The sequence below is a fragment of the Pipistrellus hanaki genome (assembly GCF_964339955.1).
Source record: "Pipistrellus hanaki genome assembly, chromosome: 6".
Classification (NCBI taxonomy): Eukaryota; Metazoa; Chordata; class Mammalia; order Chiroptera; family Vespertilionidae; genus Pipistrellus; species Pipistrellus hanaki.
In genome coordinates, this window is record NC_140508.1 from 32,338,869 (window position 1) to 32,357,563 (window position 18,695).

The window sequence follows — 18,695 nt, forward strand, 5'->3', positions numbered from 1 at the left end:
TCCCGCCGCCCTGAAGGCAGGCCCTGCGTGGTCTCACTTAGGGGATGAGGCTGAGCGAGGACCCGGCTGGTCAAGGGCACAGGGAGGAAAGCCAGGGTCATCTCACTGCTCACAGGACCGGTTAGTTTTAGCATCTCGGTTCTTCATCCTTGAGCCTCAGGGTCTGGCTCTGTACTGAGTGGCCGAGAACACCACCCTGGTAAGGGGGGTGAGGATGTCTGTCACACAGCCTGGCATACGGGGGCGGGCAAAACACAGAGCTTATTCTTACATTCTTGTTAATTATTGTATTATTTTCCATATAAACAAAAAGCAAACCTACTTTTGCCCACCCCTGTACAGTAGGTGCTTAATAAATAACACCTACCATTGTTATCATAAGACCTGGCCTTACTAGTTCTGAAACTACCTATTTGTGTGTGTTTTTTAAATATATATATTTTTATTGATTTCAGAGAGGAATGAAGAGAAAAAGGAGAGAGAGAGAGAGAGAGAGAGAGAGAGAGAGAGAGAGAGAGAGAAACATCAATGATGAGAGAGAATCATTGATCAGCTGCCTCCTGCACGCCCCACACTGGGGATGGAGCAGATCAAACCATGACTTCCTGGTTCAGAGGTCGAAGCTGAACCACCGGCTGAGCCACCCTGGCCGGGCCCTATTTGTTCTTCAGGCAGTAAGACTGCAAGACAAAAGCATAGCAGACACACCAAGAAAGGTCTCAAATCCTGCTCCCCGCAGCTGCTGTGCAAAACTCCGCTGGAAAAAGCAGAGAAACCACCAAATTATGGTTCTCTCCCTCTTTGTGTAACGATCCCCTCAGGAAACAAGTTTGGCAAAATGACTTTCAAAACACACGAGATCACAGGCGTTTCCCTCCAGGTTAGCTCTTTACAGAAGCAGGAAGCATTTTGCAAAAAGGGAGGACGGGTTTTGTCAGAGGTGTTTGGGTGTGCTGGGGCAGGCAGGGCTCGGGCTGAGCAGGGGTAACTGAGGGGATTCCGACTCTGTTTAGACACTCAGGTGTCCCCAGCAATGGAGCTTGGATCTGAACAGGGTGCGGGGCGGCCCCTCCCTGGGGTGGAGAGGGCAGGGTGCCACTCCCAGCCCAGGCTTGAGCCGTAAGAGGTGTCCCTGCCATTCCAGTCGGGCTCATTTTCTTGGGCCTCCGAGGAGCTGTCACGGGCACATGCTTCCCTGAGGCACCTGCACCCCCAAAGCTGCTGTTCTCTCAGCCCCAGCAGCAGGGAGGGGGCACCTTTGTCAGGGGTGGGGAGGGGGGTGATGCAAGGTTTCCTGAGGCCTCAGAGAGCACCTAGCTCAGGCTCTCTGCCTGGCTCTGCATTAGCATCCTCTGGGAGTTATCAGCTCAGGGGCCAGGCAATTAAGTCAGACTTCCTAGGGTGGAGACAGGGACGAGGGACCAGGTTCCCAGGTGGTTCTTATGAGCAGCCAGAGCGAAAGGCACTGAATCCCACCTTGAAGCCCGTTTATACTGAGGCCAGAGGAGGAAAGTGACCTGTCCCAGGGCCCGTGGCTTTGGCATATCACAGCTCACATCAGACGTGTGCATCTCATGTTGGGCTGACATGTACACAGCTGTCACACAATGGGCTGACATGTGCACAGCTGTCACACGATGTGCACTGAACATTTACTACGTGCCAGGCCCTGCTCTAAGCACCTGACGCGTATTCACTCAGGCCTCGGAGCTGCTCTGTGAGGTCAGTGCTGTCACTGAGGGATGAGGACACCGAGGCAGTGTGGGGAGTGACGGGTCAGAGGTCACAGAGCCGGGAAGTGGCAGAGCTGGGATGTGAGCTCATGCAGGGGGCTGGCCCATGCTCTCACCCGCAGGGCACTGACCCTCAGTGACACTCCGAACCACTCTATGACTTCCTTCCTCTCCTACCTTCACAGACCCCTGAGCGGGAGCTGTGACTGTCACCACTTCACAGATGGGGAAACTGAGGAAACAAAGACTTGCCCAAGAGTGCCCAGCGGGGGGGAGGAGGGGTGACACCACTGCCCACTGGGGGGTCTGTGCTCTCAGCAGCTCACTGTATCCTCACAAAAAGGGTGGTGGTGAGACCATCCACTGTCTGCAGGTGAGGAAACTGAGGCCCAGCAAAAGAAACTAGGCCACACCATGAAATAGCACCTGATTTAGGGGTGCTACTCCATGCTGGGGTGATTCAGACAGAGCACCTCAAATCCTCCACCTCTCCTAGAAGGACTCCATGATTATTATCGTCTTACAGGTGGGAAAATGGCCGAGACAAGAGAAGGGGCTGTCACCTCCACCAGCACTCTGTCCCAGGGGCATTTCCTGTGGCTCCAGGCTTCATGCCCATCAACAGAGTAAGTGTGCCACTTCACCCTTACCCCAACACTGACTGCCAGCCTCCTCTCCCCCCGAGATTCCTGACTTCAAGGAGTGCAGGGAGGAGTGCTCTCCAGTGCCCAGGCCGGGGGCTCTGTGGCAATAAATGGGGGAATGGGATCCTAGCTGTGAGTCTAGGCCAGTGGTCGGCAAACTCATTAGTCCACAGAGCCAAATATCAACAGTACGACATTGAAATTTCTTTTGAGAGCCAAATTTTTTAAACTTAAACTATACAGGTCGGTACATTGTTATTAACTTAATTAGGGTGCTCCTAAGCTGGCCTTTGCTAAAAACTCAAGGGGCCAAAGAGCCGCATGTGGCTCTTGAGCCACAGTTTGCCGACCACTGCTCTAGAATATGAACTCCTGCTCACTGGGCACAGGGCCCTCTAGGAAATGCCCCTCCTCTCCCTCAGTCTGCAGAGACAGGGATGCTGCCCACTGCGGTGCTGGGGCTCAGCGACCCGTCTCTGCTCCATCCAGGCCGCTCTGCCCGGCGGCTCCTGCGGCTGCTCCTGCGGCTGCCCAGTGAGGAACACACCACACAGAAGCGAAGGCCTCCTGGATGTTTCTCTGTGCCGAGCCGTGTCGCTGGAACAGGGTCAGCGCATCGGGAGACAGCTGTGTACACGTCTGTGGGCTGTGAAGCCGGCCTGCCCCTTTCACAGGACCTGTTTGTAAAGCGCTTCCTGAGGAAGAGCAGAACGATTCAAGATTTTACCAAGAAAGGTGTGGAGCGCCTCCACTTGGACAGCACAGAGGGTGCGGCAGAAAGCAGGGCTGTGAGGCTGCCTGGGGTCCAATCTCAGCCTCTGTACCTGCTCCTCGGTGAGGTCCTCCCTCTGCGCCTCAGTGTCCTCCTCCCTCAAAGGGGCCAACAGAGAGCCCCTGCCCCCGGGCTGGCTGCAGAGTAAATGCCACGAGGAAAACGAGGCTCCCGACCACTCCCACTCAGCCAGGGCACCGCTGAGCAGGCAGATGGGGAAGGGGCAGAGCTCTCTCCCAGGAGGCAGCAGATCTGAGTGGCGATGGAGCCACTGACACCTGCGATGCCTAGGCAACGGACACACCATTGGGAAGAGTGGTAATTCCTGAAAATTCTGGATAAAGCCACCTTCCCTGCCTGTGTCCAGGAGTTGTGGGGAGACCCTGTTGCCACCATGTCTAGGACGGAAACTTGGTGATACCCCCCAAATGAAAAGGCCCGCACCCTGTGACCTAGCAATGGCTCTTCTTGTGGGCACCCCCCTGTTGAATAGGGTGACACGTGGACAAGGGTATCCCCATGAATAGCCCAAGGCTGGGAACAGCTCACACCCATCAACAGGAGACAGTGAGGGAACGGTGCTGTCTCCACAGGCTGGAGCCGGGGCAGCTGGTGGAGGAGGGGCAGCTCTAGGTGCTGATGTGGATGCTCGATTTGGGGCGACGTGGCTGGAGGTACAGGGAGGGGGTCCCAATCACCTGAAGGATCAGTGTCTGAACGTGAGGGGCATGTGAACCTTAGAGAAAACAATGGAAGGAGGATTCTGGCTCCCTGCTCAATGGTTTGGTATAATTAGCTCTTATTCAGCACCAACTATGCCTCAGGTCTTCCATGGGAGAGGGTCCTACAACCGGCAGGAAGGAACCTGCCTAGAATCAGACGGGGTCTTGGAATGGTCCCCTCACTAACTGGCCGTGTGACTGAGGGCCGGTCACCTCGTGGCCTCAGGAGCCTTCTGTGCCTGGAGGGTTGGGAGGAGGGTCTAAAGGTGCTGACAGCCAGGATTCGGGATCCCGGGCCTCTGGCAGAAGACACAAACTGAGCACGTTTGCTGCCTTACAGGATGACTCCTAAGTCTCCACACGGGGAGCCTGCTCCCTGTGAGGGTCAGTCTGCGATCACTCAGCTCGGAGCCTCAGTGGCAGTGTGACCGGGGCCCTGCATAGAGGGGTTTGTCGGACAGACCCACAGTGAAGGCCCAGCCTCTGGGCATCCCCTCCCCCAGGGCTGCAGCGTCCACAGCGTGTCTGTGCCTCAGGAATTCCCACAGGGTGCTTCTGAGGGTGAAATGAAGGGAACATTCTCCCTCTCTCTGCCCTGGCAGGTTCCTCCCACTGGAGGGAAGAGAACGGAGCTTCCTGAGAGAAGAGCCATTGCCTGCTTTGTTCTGCAGCGGCCTCAGCGCCCAGCGCAGAGCCTGGCTCACAGCAGGTGTCACTAAGGTGGAGCCTCGGACACATGGAGGGGAGAACTCCCTGGAGGTGGGTGAGGTCTGGCCTTGTGATGGGCAAGTCACTCAGACCTTCAGTTCCCTCATCTCTACAACCAAGGGGCTGACAGGATTGAAAGGCCTGGGCTGGGGAGCCAGACCAGCGGGGGCTCCAGACTTTCCCCACCACTGACCAGCCGTGGTACCTGAGCAAATAGCATGACATCTCCAGGCCTCAGCTGCCCTGGTCTGCAGACGGTGAAATCAGACCAGGAATCAGATCCTGACTATAAGCACCCACCTCCGCACCTGACCCTTAGTTTTTGTTCAAAGATGGAAGTCGTTCTTACAGACTTGTCACACAAGAGAGACAAAGGATCCCCCTGTACTCACCACTCACGCTGAGCTGAGTGCCTGCTCCAGACTTGAACTCCTTGTCACCACTGTCTCCTTTCTGGAACTTCACACAGTAGTAGGTCCCTGTGTCTGCTGGGGTGATGTTACTGATGCGGATGGAAAAGTCTGTGTTGTTTCTCTTCGTGGTGTCTGCAACTTTTGTTACTCGGGGGAAGTTGCCTCCTTTGAAATCATAGACTAACTCCGGGCCTGGCCCTGTCCCTCTGAACCACCTGATGGGCCCCACCGGGAATATGGTGGTCACTGTGCAGCTCAGAGTGGCCGTCTCTCCTGCTGCGACCGACACTGGCGTCTGAGGCTGAATCACCTGCAGCTCCTCCTCACCTGCCCCTCCTGGAGGGAAGCACAGAGCAGTTATTTACTCAGCATATGGGAGCCTATAGGCTTGGTCAGTATTTATCAACAACAGCTTTCATCGACCCAGTGCACACCCTGAGCGGACCTTCAGCCCAGCACATGCATGTATCATACATGTAACCTTCACCACCACCCTGTAATAAGAGAGCTTGTCACACAAGAGGAAACTGAAGCACAGAGGGGAAGTTAAGTGATGTGACAGAGAGTGGGTTTGAGACCTGAGCCCTCCCTGGAAGTGTCATGTCTGAGCTGGGCTCTGAATCCAAATCTGAACTCACCAGGAAGAAAGGGGCACAGCGTTCCTATCAGAGGGGACAGCATGGGCCAATCTCAGAGGTGGTGGCACATGGTGTGTGTGTGTGTGTGTGTGTGTGTGTGTGTGTGTGTGTGTGTGGAGGCGGGCTTGGGGGGGGAGGGGTTCTGGCCTGGCCCAGGAAGCAAGCCACCAGGGGGAAGCCAGACTCAGCAGCTGGGGCTGGAGCAGGCTGTGAAGCAGTGACATAGGAGGTCGTGGGTTTAGCTCAGGTCTTATGACTGAGTGACCTTGGCCATCACTTGGGCCACCGAGAAGTCCCAACAGGGACTCGTGTGAGTGGACTTTACACTGTGGATGTGAGTACTGCCCCTATATTATCCTCTGAGCCTCAGTGTCCCCATCTGTCAGTTATATGGCCCCGTTTCCACAGACCAACCAGCAGGCCTGGGCAAGGACAGGGCCAAAAGGAACATCTGGGCCCAGGCTTGATCCCCAGTGGAGGTGTGCAGAAAGCAGCCGATCAATGATTCTCTCTCATCATTGATGTTTCTAACTCTCCTTCTCCTTTAAAAAAAAAAGGGAAAAAAAAGGAAGTGTCTGGTCTTTGAAGCCATCTGATCTGGTCTGAAGCCTGGCTCACCATTTACTTACATGTAACCCAGCTTATCCAGTGGTATTGAGCCTTAGTTTCCATCTATAAGATGAAGATTCCCCTAGCCCTCTCTTTAAGTCACTTAGCACCAAGCTGGGCACAGGGGAAGCTACTGTCATTGCACAAGGAACACGCCAGGCTGGTATGCTGGTGGCGCTGACGGTCCTGCAGACCAGGGTGCGGGCCCACAGGAGGGGGCATGGTCAGGCTGCAAGGGCTCTAGGCTTGTCAGCTGGAAGGAGTCCTAGAGGCCGGGGGTGGAGGGGCCTGAGCCCCACATGGGAGAGAACTGGGGCACAGGGGACAGATGTGGGTGGAGGGGAGGCCACAGCCAGGAGGATGAACAGGCAGGTGAAGATGCTGTGAGAAGGGCCACAGGTGCTCAGAGCAAGTCGCAGCCAGGGCCCTGATCCGGAAGAAGGTGGCGGTGGGGAGAAAGGACAGATCTTAAAGACCTTGGAGACATACATACACACACACACACACACACACACACACACACACAGATTAACTTGACACTGCAGAGACACAGAGATAGGCAGAGAGAGAATAGGGGGTGGGGGGAGGGTGGCAGCCTTTCTAGCTGCAGACGATCTGGTCTCTGCCCGGTGCTCCCCTCACCCACATGTGACCCTGTCCTGCCCCGGCCTAGGCCACCATGGCCTTGGGCATCAGACAGGGTGTCAGCTGATGCCCCGAGCAGCCCCCTCTGCCTCTGGCCGGGCAGGAGGGAGACTTTGTGCATCTGCCCACCAGCCAGTGACCTGGCACCACCCCACAGGCAGGAGCAGGGAGCCCAGGGAAGGGAGGCCAGGGACTCCATCCGCCCTCACTGCAGGCAGCCCAGAGCCTCAGGTCAGGCCTCTCGCCCCTCCCTGCCTGTTGTCCCAGCCCTCATTCCCATGGTCCCAGACCTGAGCCATGACTCACATCAGCAGCCTGAGGGCAGCCAGACCCTCACGGGTACGGGGAGGAACCCCAAGTCCACAGAGCACAGGGGCTGGGGTGTAGCTGGGGCCAGTTGTGAGAGGCACACAGAGGAGGCAGCACCAGCAGCTGCCAACAGCAGCCAGCCAGGTACATGCCAGTGGGCCTGCCTTCCAGCACGGAGACTGGGGGAACTGGAAATGCCGCCAGTGGGGGTGGGGTGGGGGGCAGCACAGGCTGGGACCAGCAGGCCTGGGGAGCTGGCCCACCCCTAGCCAGCTGGGCCCCACTCCCTGGGCCTCCACTCCACCCGCCCCACCATAACGAGGAGGACTGGACACCACTGGACGCGGGGGCTTGCTGCTGAAACTTGTGATCAGATGTATTATTTATATTCCTGATTTTCTCCGGCTTCTATTGCCCTCCCACCCCCCAGCAAGACGTAGGATCCACAAGGGTCTCTTTCCCACCCCCTGTCTACGAACCGTGTCTGACACACACCAGGCCCTCATACACACACGTCGAGGGCACGCATGAACGAAGGAAGGGTGGGTGTACTTGCTCCCAGGAAAAACCCCTCCCAGCCTCTTTCCTTATCTGTTCATGGAGCTGCGACAGGCATATCCCGGCGACAGGCAAGCCTGGAGCCTGGGACCGTGCCTGGCCCACAGAAGGTGCCCGTGGCCCATGGCAGTTATTATTATCTTCATCCACAACCCCACGCGGGCTGTGAGTCAGCGGTTGTGAGGGGAGCGGGGGGAGCGGGAGAGGCTGCAGAGCAGGCGTGCGCGTGTCGGAGCAGGTCTATTCCTGTGTTGCCGTCGGAGGCGCGCAATCACACCCGGGCAGGCGGCAATGAAATCTGGAGCCGTGTGAGGGCCGCCCTCCCCGCCCCCTTTTAAGTTCTCTCTACCAATGGCAGCCAGATTTCAGCGGCTTAATTAATTAGCTGGTGTTTGTAAAGCGTTTGAAGAATTTTAAAAGCGCGACGTAAGTGCCAAATATTATTTTAATCTCTGTGTGTGTATGTGTGTGTGTTTTCCAGCAGTTTTTTTCCTGCTCGCTTGCTTTTCTCTTTCTCTGCAGGTTTCTGTTCTGGGAACCGGGCTTGTTAAAACCCACTCCTGCGGTTCTGGGTCCGGGGTCACCATCCTGGCATCCCGAACAAAGCCCTCTCCTGCCCTCCTGGCAGAGAGAGGGGCTGTCCAGGGCCTGAGCCGCCCGTCCGGGCGGAGGGCGGCTGGGCGGGCATTCTCACACGCTGCTGGTGGGAGTGGAGACTGGAGCATCCTTTGGGAAATCAGTTTGGCAGAATGCCCCAAAGGGGTGGGAGCTGTTTGACGTGGGGTTCCTGGAAAAGTTGGGGAAAACCCCAAAGGGTCAATGAAAGGGGGTGGTTCGGGGAATGGTGGCCTGTCCCCTCGATGGGATTGCCGGTAGCTATAAAGAGCGATCATCCCGTGGCCTGTTGGTAACCTGGACATTTCTGCATGGCATCATTTGAAGCGATGTTGTGATTATGCAAATAAAACCTGTTCGTTGCAAAGCATTTAGAAAGAACAAAGAAAGTATAAAAACAAAATAATGATCACAGAATACCATCAAGGACAACTGAGATCGACATTTGGATGTAGTTAAAATATGAGTGAATAAAAACGATGTAAAGTCAGACTCAGATAAGTAAGGCTACTAGTCTGTGTGTAAACCTTTGGCTTCATTAATTCAGTTTTGACCAAAGTGAAAAACTGGAAATACCCTACTGTCTAAGCAAAGGAGACTGGCTGGTTCCATGATGTTGGACCTCTCCCCCACCACGTGATGACCGAGTCTATAGCCACGAAAATGATGGTGTCCAATTTCAATTATCGACCCGGAGCTGTATTAGAAATTCACAGGGAGTTACTGAGTGACATTTTCCGCGTGACCCCAAACTTCCAGTTTTGGGAAAAATGATATATGATATTAAAGATTAGCAGTGATTAATTGTGAGCTCTAGTCTTACAAGGGATTTTGTTTTTATGTGTTCTGTTTGCATTACTGGTGCAATAAAAAAAAAAAAAGAAGGAAAAAGCTATGCTCTGGGTGTGCTCATGACTTCGTAACGTAAAATAAATCTGTATATAAACCAACAGCTGCAAGGTGGTGTACAAGGCTATAAAACACTTCTCCCTTCGGATCATGAATCTAAAGCCGATGGGTTTCTCTTTTCTCTCCCTTCTGTTCCGGGGACTTTGCAGGCTTTCTAAACTGGATGAATATTAAAGAATATTTACAGCATCCCACTTGGTAATGAGGAAAATCTATGTGTGGAATATGTAGGCTGCATACATGTGTGTTGTTTGACCGATCCTTCCCTCCAAGAAGTTGGCCTGTTTTGTTCACTACTTCCTGGCACAGTGCATGGCACATAGTAGATGCTCAATAAACATTTGCAGGCTGACTGACTGATTGCATGTCTAGGGAAAAAGATCTAGAGTGATAAATCCCGTACTGTTGAGGTGAGTTATGACTGGGAAATAGGACCGAGATGGGCACATTTTCTCTTTACTCTATGGTAAACAATATACTGAAGCCTTTTTTGCCTCTTTTTTTGTTTCTCTTGCAGTGAACATCTGCTGCTCTGGGGAAAACACTAACGTAATGAAATAAACCGTGTGAGCAAGTTTTCTAATGGAGAAGTCAGCACAGTGGGTGGTGCCTGCCCTGTGTGCTCGCTGTAAGAGGAACTGTGTCCACAGGATGCGGGAGCCCACAGCGCGGGGCGGTCAGCGATGAATTACTAGAATCTGCGGTGCGCTGGGCCCTGGGCGAAGGGCTGTGGACGGATCGCTCTGTCCCCGGCCTCCTGGAGCTTGCTCATGAGCAGAGAAGATAGACTTTAGAGAAATAAACCAAGTGATTACATTGGGGATGAACCACAGCCGCGTAGACAGGTGCCTCCCGCGGCCGTCTCTGACCCCATCCCGCGACCTGCTGCTCCCACCGCCCCGTCTCCTCCACAAACAGGCCGGGAGGGTGCGATGAAGCAGGATGGGGGCTGAGAATGGACCAGCGGGCTTGTGTCTATGGTTTTCTGTGTTCATGCCCGGCTTTTGAGACTAAGGAAAAATGAAGACGATGTTCATTAGGAGTGAGAAAATAAGCACGGGTGCTTTTCTGATGGGGAAAAACAAATCAACTGAGAACGGAAACTTGCTGGACAGAAACGGGGCCACTGTGATGCCTGGACATGATTCCTGCAGACGCCTGTCTCATCGAGGCAGAGAACGAAGAGGAAGCACGTGGATGCCCAGAGCCAGCCTCTCCCAGACCAGTGCTCCCTGCCTCTCCAGAGCCAGCCTCTCCCAGAGCCAGCCCCTCCCAGACCAGTGCTCCCTGCCTCTCCAGAGCCAGCCTCTCCCAGACCAGTGCTCCCTGCCTCTCCAGAGCCAGCCCCTCCCAGACCAGTGCTCCCTGCCTCTCCAGAGCCAGCCTCTCCCAGACCAGTGCTCCCTGCCTCTCCAGAGCCAGCCCCTCCCAGACCAGTGCTCCCTGCCTCTCCAGAGCCAGCCCCTCCCAGACCAGTGCTCCCTGCCTCTCCAGAGCCAGCCCCTCCAAGACCAGTGCTCCCTGCCTCTCCCAGAGCCAGCCTCCCCAGAGCCAGCCCCTCCCAGACCAGTGCTCCCTGCCTCTCCAGAGCCAGCCCCTCCCAGACCAGTGCTCCCTGCCTCTCCAGAGCCAGCCCCTCCCAGACCAGTGCTCCCTGCCTCTCCAGAGCCAGCCCCTCCCAGACCAGTGCTCCCTGCCTCTCCCAGAGCCAGCCTCCCCAGAGCCAGCCCCTCCCAGACCAGTGCTCCCTGCCTCTCCAGAGCCAGCCTCTCCAGAGCCAGCCTCTCCCAGAGCCAGCCTCTCCCAGACCAGTGCTCACTGCCTCTCCCAGAGCCAGCCCCTCCCAGACCAGTGCTCCCTGCCTCTCCAGAGCCAGCCTCTCCCAGACCAGTGCTCCCTGCCTCTTCAGAGCCAGCCCCTCCCAGACCAGTGCTCCCTGCCTCTCCAGAGCCAGCCTCTCCCAGACCAGTGCTCCCTGCCTCTCCAGAGCCAGCCTCTCCCAGACCAGTGCTCCCTGCCTCCCTCTCCCAGGGCCAGCCCCTCCCAGACCAGTGCTCCCTGCCTCTCCCAGGGCCAGCCTCTCCCAGACCAGTGCTCACTGCCTCTCCAGAGCCAGCCTCTCCCAGACCAGTGCTCCCTGCCTCTCCAGAGCCAGCCTCTCCCAGACCAGTGCTCCCTGCCTCCCTCTCCCAGGGCCAGCCCCTCCCAGACCAGTGCTCCCTGCCTCTCCCAGGGCCAGCCTCTCCCAGACCAGTGCTCCCTGCCTCTCCAGAGCCAGCCTCTCCCAGACTAGTGCTCCCTGCCTCTCCAGAGCTAGCCTCTCCCAGAGCCAGCCCCTCCCAGACCAGTGCTCCCTGCCTCTCCAGAGCCAGCCTCTCCCAGACCAGTGCTCCCTGCCTCTCCAGAGCCAGCCTCTCCCAGACCAGTGCTCCCTGCCTCTCCAGAGCCAGCCTCTCCCAGACCAGTGCTCCCTGCCTCTCCAGAGCCAGCCTCTCCCAGACCAGTGCTCCCTGCCTCTCCAGAGCCAGCCCCTCCCAGACCAGTGCTCCCTGCCTCTCCAGAGCCAGCCTCTCCCAGACCAGTGCTCCCTGCCTCTCCAGAGCCAGCCCCTCCCAGACCAGTGCTCCCTGCCTCTCCAGAGCCAGCCCCTCCCAGACCAGTGCTCCCTGCCTCTCCAGAGCCAGCCCCTCCAAGACCAGTGCTCCCTGCCTCTCCCAGAGCCAGCCTCCCCAGAGCCAGCCCCTCCCAGACCAGTGCTCCCTGCCTCTCCAGAGCCAGCCCCTCCCAGACCAGTGCTCCCTGCCTCTCCAGAGCCAGCCCCTCCCAGACCAGTGCTCCCTGCCTCTCCAGAGCCAGCCCCTCCCAGACCAGTGCTCCCTGCCTCTCCCAGAGCCAGCCTCCCCAGAGCCAGCCCCTCCCAGACCAGTGCTCCCTGCCTCTCCAGAGCCAGCCTCTCCAGAGCCAGCCTCTCCCAGAGCCAGCCTCTCCCAGACCAGTGCTCACTGCCTCTCCCAGAGCCAGCCCCTCCCAGACCAGTGCTCCCTGCCTCTCCAGAGCCAGCCTCTCCCAGACCAGTGCTCCCTGCCTCTTCAGAGCCAGCCCCTCCCAGACCAGTGCTCCCTGCCTCTCCAGAGCCAGCCTCTCCCAGACCAGTGCTCCCTGCCTCTCCAGAGCCAGCCTCTCCCAGACCAGTGCTCCCTGCCTCCCTCTCCCAGGGCCAGCCCCTCCCAGACCAGTGCTCCCTGCCTCTCCCAGGGCCAGCCTCTCCCAGACCAGTGCTCACTGCCTCTCCAGAGCCAGCCTCTCCCAGACCAGTGCTCCCTGCCTCTCCAGAGCCAGCCTCTCCCAGACCAGTGCTCCCTGCCTCCCTCTCCCAGGGCCAGCCCCTCCCAGACCAGTGCTCCCTGCCTCTCCCAGGGCCAGCCTCTCCCAGACCAGTGCTCCCTGCCTCTCCAGAGCCAGCCTCTCCCAGACTAGTGCTCCCTGCCTCTCCAGAGCTAGCCTCTCCCAGAGCCAGCCCCTCCCAGACCAGTGCTCCCTGCCTCTCCAGAGCCAGCCTCTCCCAGACCAGTGCTCCCTGCCTCTCCAGAGCCAGCCTCTCCCAGACCAGTGCTCCCTGCCTCTCCAGAGCCAGCCTCTCCCAGACCAGTGCTCCCTGCCTCTCCAGAGCCAGCCTCTCCCAGACCAGTGCTCCCTGCCTCTCCAGAGCCAGCCTCTCCCAGACCAGTGCTCCCTGCCTCTCCAGAGCCAGCCTCTCCCAGACCAGTGCTCCCTGCCTCTTCAGAGCCAGCCTCTCCCAGACCAGTGCTCCCTGCCTCTCCAGAGCCAGCCTCTCCCAGACCAGCGCACTGCCTCTTGCTCTCGGGAGGGGCCTCGGGACTGGGTGGAGGCCACCCACCAGGTTTCTGAAAACTCGAGAAGCCCTGGGCCCAGGAGACTGCGGGGAGCTCTGGCTGTGCCTGAGGCTCAGCATCCCAGATGGTTCAAATGACACCCACCAGCCCCGCTCAGCCTCACAGCAGGGGAAGCGGGCTTCCCTTCCCTGACTAAAGGCATGATCATTGCCGTGGAGGTGGGTGTGGGAGGGGGAGCTGCTGGTTTATCGGCCCAAAGCACCGCAGAGCCCCCTCAGGAGCGGCCAAGGCGCCTTCCGGTTACGATCCGATGGCTGTGAGTGTGCGGTGCGGAGTGTGGCTGAGAGTCCGCACATGGGCGGGAAAGGGAGCAGATGTGGGAGCATGAGGGTGCCAAGTGCATGCACTCACACACATATGCTTGGGGGCGTGTACACAGGTGAGCGTGTGCAGAGATGATGCATGTGTGCGGGAATATGTGACGGAACAGCTCAGAGTGTCTGAATGGGGCCAGCGAACGGGGGCATGAGGGGTGCGAACTGTGTGCACAGGTGTCTGAGTCCTGGCTGGCGTGGGAGTGCGTGAGCACGTGAGTGGCACAAGAGGGTGTGTCTGAGCCTGAGGGTGTGAGCAGATGCCTGGGAGGGGTGTGAGCGTGACAGGGCGTCTGAATGCACCAGCAGGAAGGGGAGTACAGAAGAGACATGCATGTGAGTGGGATGTGTATACGTATGTGTGTGTGTGTGTGTGTGTGGAGGATGTGTGCAACAGGGGCGGTGTACACGCATGTGATGTGAGAGGTGTGTGCTGATACAGTGCGGGGGAGCAGGGACGACAGTGTGTGGGGCCTACTGTGTGTATCCATCTGTGTGTCCATGTGCCCAGCTGTGACCGTGCCTGGCATGGGTGAGTTTCCAGGCACATGCATAGGGAGAAGGAGGGTGGGAGAGACGCCTCCATCAAGTCTATCTGTTGGGCGGCTCCTGCGTGGCTCCGGGCACAGGTCTTGCCCCGGAGAGGAGGCTCACACCTTGACTGACGCCCGCTTACTACGTGTGGCCACGGGCACGGCAGTGAAGAGGCACCTGGAGCTGCCCTGCTGAGCTCACGGCTCTGGGCGGGGGCACGGTCTCCGGGCTCCGGGCTGACTCATGGCGGTGGGGGTGGGGGGAGGGATTACGGAGGGCTGCGGGGGTTGATGGCTGTGGACTCTGCAGTTCCCGAGGGAGCTCAGGATCCGAGGCAGGTCGACCGGCTCCGGCAGCTGTGGCCAGGCATTGATTTTTCTCTGGACTCAGACTGACTCATTCATGCCCTCTCAAAGCTCCCTCTGCTGCCAGTCCCTGACCTAGATGCTGCAGGACATAGCTGGGTACGACAGGTCCCTGCCCTTGTGGGACAGCACTCTAGATGTGGGCAATGCCATGTGCAGGGTGATCAGTGAGCAAGAAGAGGCGTGGGCGTGGGGGTTTTGGAAGAGGGATGGCTTGTTATCTGGGATGGCTTCCTGGAGGTGGTGGCCCCTGAGCTAGGTCTTGAAGGCTGACAGAGGCTAGGGAGAAGGGAAGGCATTCCGGGAGGGCAGAGCCACATGTGCAAGGGTACAGGGGGGAGGAGAAAAGGGCTCTGGACAACCCAGGAGCCGGGGCAGAGTCCTTGCGACATGCTGGTTGGCTGTAATAGGGCCAGCCTGAGGCAGGGCTAACCCGGCACCCTACAGGATGGCTCCGGTTGCCGTCTGGACAACAGGCCACTCCCGGGAGCCGTCCACAGCTACAAATGTACAAACCCTCTGTGTGGAGACACCCAGGTACTGTGGGAGCTACCACCTGCATGGAGCCATCAAAAGTGGGGACACACGTGGCTTTGCAAATAAGGTGGGGGCAGGCCCAGCAGGCTCAGGGTGCTCCCTCCTCACCCCCCTCCTGGCTACTCGGGGAACTGGCACTGTGCCAAGGCCCTGCAGGGGAGGAGTAGGCCCTGGGAGGCACTCCGTGCAGCAGGCAAACTCTTAAGGTGCCAGCAGAGTCTAAAGCTCAGGCTCTGGGGCCAGAGACCAGTACGTCTCATTTCGGGGGGTCGGTGGCTTGCAATGTCACTTTTCTCTAAGCCCCCACTTTCCCACCTGTGAGCAAGGGAGCACCACCATCTCTCCCTCTAAGGCTCGATGGTCAGCGGTCAGAAGAGCAGGACTGAGCACTGGACTCGCCTCTGCTCCCCTTTGCCCAGCACGGCCCTCTATTACCATGTTTCCCCGAAAATAAGACATCCTCCAAAAATAAGACCTAGCACATGGAAAGATAAGATATCCCCTGAAAATAAGACCTAGCGCAACTTTGGGAGAAAGGTCTTATTTTCGGGGAAACAAGGTAGCAGGTCCTGCCAGCTCGACGTCCAAGGCTCAGTCAGCCTCCTCTCTCCTTACGGCTCACCTGCACCCCACCCCGCACCTGGGTCTTGGTTTCAGTTTCTGAACTGGCCTCCCCGCCTCTACTTCACTTCTCTCCGAAGCACCCTTCTCCGAAACCTGAGAAGGGAGCAGCCTTCCTTTGCTGAGAACGCCCCTGCAGGCCTCACTGCACTCGGAGGGAGACCCAGGGTCCTACAGTGGCACCAGGACCCTACAGCCTTGCTCCCAGTCACGCCAGATTCTCCACTCACCCCAGGGCCTTTGCACTTGCCACGGCCTCTGCCTGGCACTCTCATCCCATACATAGCCACAAGCTGGCTCCCTCATCTCCTACAGGCCTACCCGAGAGGCCTTCCCTGGCTGCCCTCATATGGCCCCTCAATGCCTCTTGCTCTACTTCATTGGTCTCATTTCGCTCACCAGCCAACGTACTGTGTTAGGGTCCCTCTCCCTACACTAGACGTACTTATAAGCCTTCTGAGAGTTAGGATTCACCCTCCAGGTTTACACCAGGCCTGGCCTTGGGTGAATGCACATTTTGGTTTGATTCCAGCTCCAGCATTTGAAAGGCTAGGACAGGTCTTAACAGACCGGGGCGATGACCATCGTCGTAGTAGCACCAGGTAGCTTTAGGATGAAAGGACAGAGCTCTCAGCTGGCGCCTGGAAGCGCAGAGGAAGCGCTCGGTGTGGGCAGCCGTTCCCACACCGGATATTTCGGCCTAAAGGGGATGACGCACGGTCACGGCCTGCAGTGTGAGAAGCTGAGGATTCACTCGGAGGCAGCACAGCTCTGCCCCAGCCCCAGCGTGTGCACAAGACCACTCCGAGCGAGCGGGGCCTGAGAGCAGGCTGCTGGCCAGGCGGCCGGCCAGGGGCGGGGAAGGCCAGAGGCCCTGTGAGTGTTTGCTGGGTTTGGATGAGACCTGCTTGCAGAGTGGTTCTGTTTGCAAAGCAGGAAGGAACGGCTACTGGTGTGTGTGCGGTGCATGCCCTTTGTGTTTACCAGGCTGAGGGGAGCCGGGGGAGGCGGGCAGCATGCAGGAGCACGCACCCCCACCCTTCACCGCACCCAGTGCCTCCACAGCCTCAGGACCTTCCCGCTTCCCTCCTGCGGGGGAGAAACTGAGGCCTGGGGAAGCTGAGAACCCAGGTGGCGTCCTTCCAGCCTCCAGGCCCAACTGCTCCGTAGACGGCCTGGTGCTGCTGGCCATGCTCTCCGTGGGCACAAGGTGTGGATGAGGCCAGATTGGGCAGCCCGCACTTAACTGTCACCACAGCCGGCAGCCTAGCGAGGCCAGTGCTGCTGTCAGCATCCTGCATCCCCTTCCTGCCGGCGAGGAGGCTGAGGCCCTGAGAAGCAGGGCAGAGGCGAGAGGGCGCTCGAACACACCCACCGTCTGCCACGGAAGCTTCTCCTGGCGACAGGGTCCCCTCCAGCTCGGGCTCCGGGAATGTCAGGCTGCCAAGGACGCGCACACATTTCCCCGCCGAGATAAAGGCCCCTTAAAAGCGACACGCATCTATTAAACGGCATTTGCCAAGGTTTCAGCACACGGCCGCCTGCCGCAGACAGTCTCCGGACGGACGAGATTTTTCCCCAAGCTGACACTATTCGCTGATGCCTTTTACAGCGCCTTTTGCAGCTCGCGAAAGCACTTTCCTCGGCTCTTAATTCCCTTAACCCTCTCCAGTCCCTGTGCAAGAGGAAGCCGTGGTAATGTTCCCATTTTACAGAGGGAGAAACTGAGGCTCAGAGCAGGTGAGCACAGAGCCAGGAAGCAGCACATACCGGGCCTGTACTCAGGTGTGTGGCCCACAGCGTGTGCCATTTCACCGCCTGCCCATGGGAGTCATCAAGGTGAAGGACAGATGGGCATCAGGGCTGAAAGGGAGAGCAGCCACGCCGAGCCTCTGCTTCTCAGAAGGAGACATTGAGGCCCAGAGGGGCAGCATCATAAGTCTCAGGTCTCCTGGCTGGTAAGTGACAAGAGTGAGGGCTCCGCCTGCTCCTTCAGCCCCAAACCATGAAATGATCACACAACAGTAACAGTAACAGTAACAGTAACAGTAACAGTAACAGTCATAATGGCTAACAAGCATCCAACACCGACATGGCCAGGAGCACGACAGGCCTCACCAAAGCTCTATGGGGGCCCAGCGAGACAGGGCTAGCACTACTCCCATTTCACGGAGGACAAGACTGAGGCTCAGGTAGGGACAGCCATTTGGCCAAGGTCACGATCTGATCCACCTGCATCTCCATCACAGCACCAGATGGCCTCAGACAAAGAAGGACCCTCTGGGGGAGCCGGACCCCGGAACCAGGCCCGCCAAACCAAACCAGTCCGCTGAGAGTGCCGCGGACGGTGCCACGTTTCACGTTTCGCCTGCTCATCCCCCCACGGTGTCTACACGGGGGCAGGTGGTTCAGGGCAGCCAGAATCGTAAGTGCAAATCCTGGGGTTGCTTGGCCAACACTGCCCACCCCAGCTGACAGTGACATTTTGTGCTTCCTGATACTTCAGGGGTCCTTATGTCAGCACGATGGGCAGGGATTGTGGTTGCTCCTGGCCCTGGCCCCGGCCCCAGCCACAGAGGGACGATATCGCAGTTAGGGCACAGCTCGGCCTTTGGGCCAGGATAACTGCCTGGTGACCTTGTGGCTCTGAGAATCTTCCTTAAAATGGGGATCTCAGCACCCACCTGTTCCCTTCATTCAGCCAGTGCGCATGAACCCACCTACTGTTGCCAGGCCCTGTGCTAAGGTTCCAGGAGACCTCGCAGTGAGCAAGACAGACATAGTCCCTACTCTCATGCAGCTTATATCCTACTGGGGGAGACAGGGCTGAAGTAATGAAACAAATATAGAAGTAGGGGTTCCAGGAAACAGACAACGTTGGAGCCATGATAAGGCGGGGACCTCTTTTCTACTGGGGTGGCATCTCTGAGAAGAGACTGCAACTGGCACACAAAGGAAGCAAAGGCCAGGGGAGGTGTTCCAGGGGCCAGAACAGCAAGTGCCAAGACCCTGGGGTAGGAAAGAAGTTGGTGCCTATGAAGACCAGAAAGAAGGCCGCTGTGGCTGCACCCCAGGAGGAGGGAGAGACTGACACGAGATGAGGCTGGAGAGATAGACGTGATCCAGGAAATGCCG

The 18,695-nt window shown here is 57.9% G+C and overlaps 1 protein-coding gene across 7 annotated transcripts in view; it reads right to left on the reverse strand.

Annotated features, from left to right (window-relative positions):
• The window catches only part of LOC311624073 (tyrosine-protein phosphatase non-receptor type substrate 1-like), a 46,746-nt gene that overhangs the window by 19,641 nt on the left and 8,410 nt on the right, over positions 1–18,695 (reverse strand). For 5 of the 7 annotated variants that reach the window (XM_084886897.1, XM_084886898.1, XM_084886902.1 and 2 more), the window contains one exon: positions 4,972–5,328. In XM_084886897.1, coding sequence (XP_084743023.1) covers positions 4,972–5,328 — 357 coding nt within the window. The remainder of the gene's footprint in view (positions 1–4,971; positions 5,329–18,695) is intronic. The other 2 variants (XM_084886899.1, XM_084886900.1) reach the window with 1 other exon arrangement.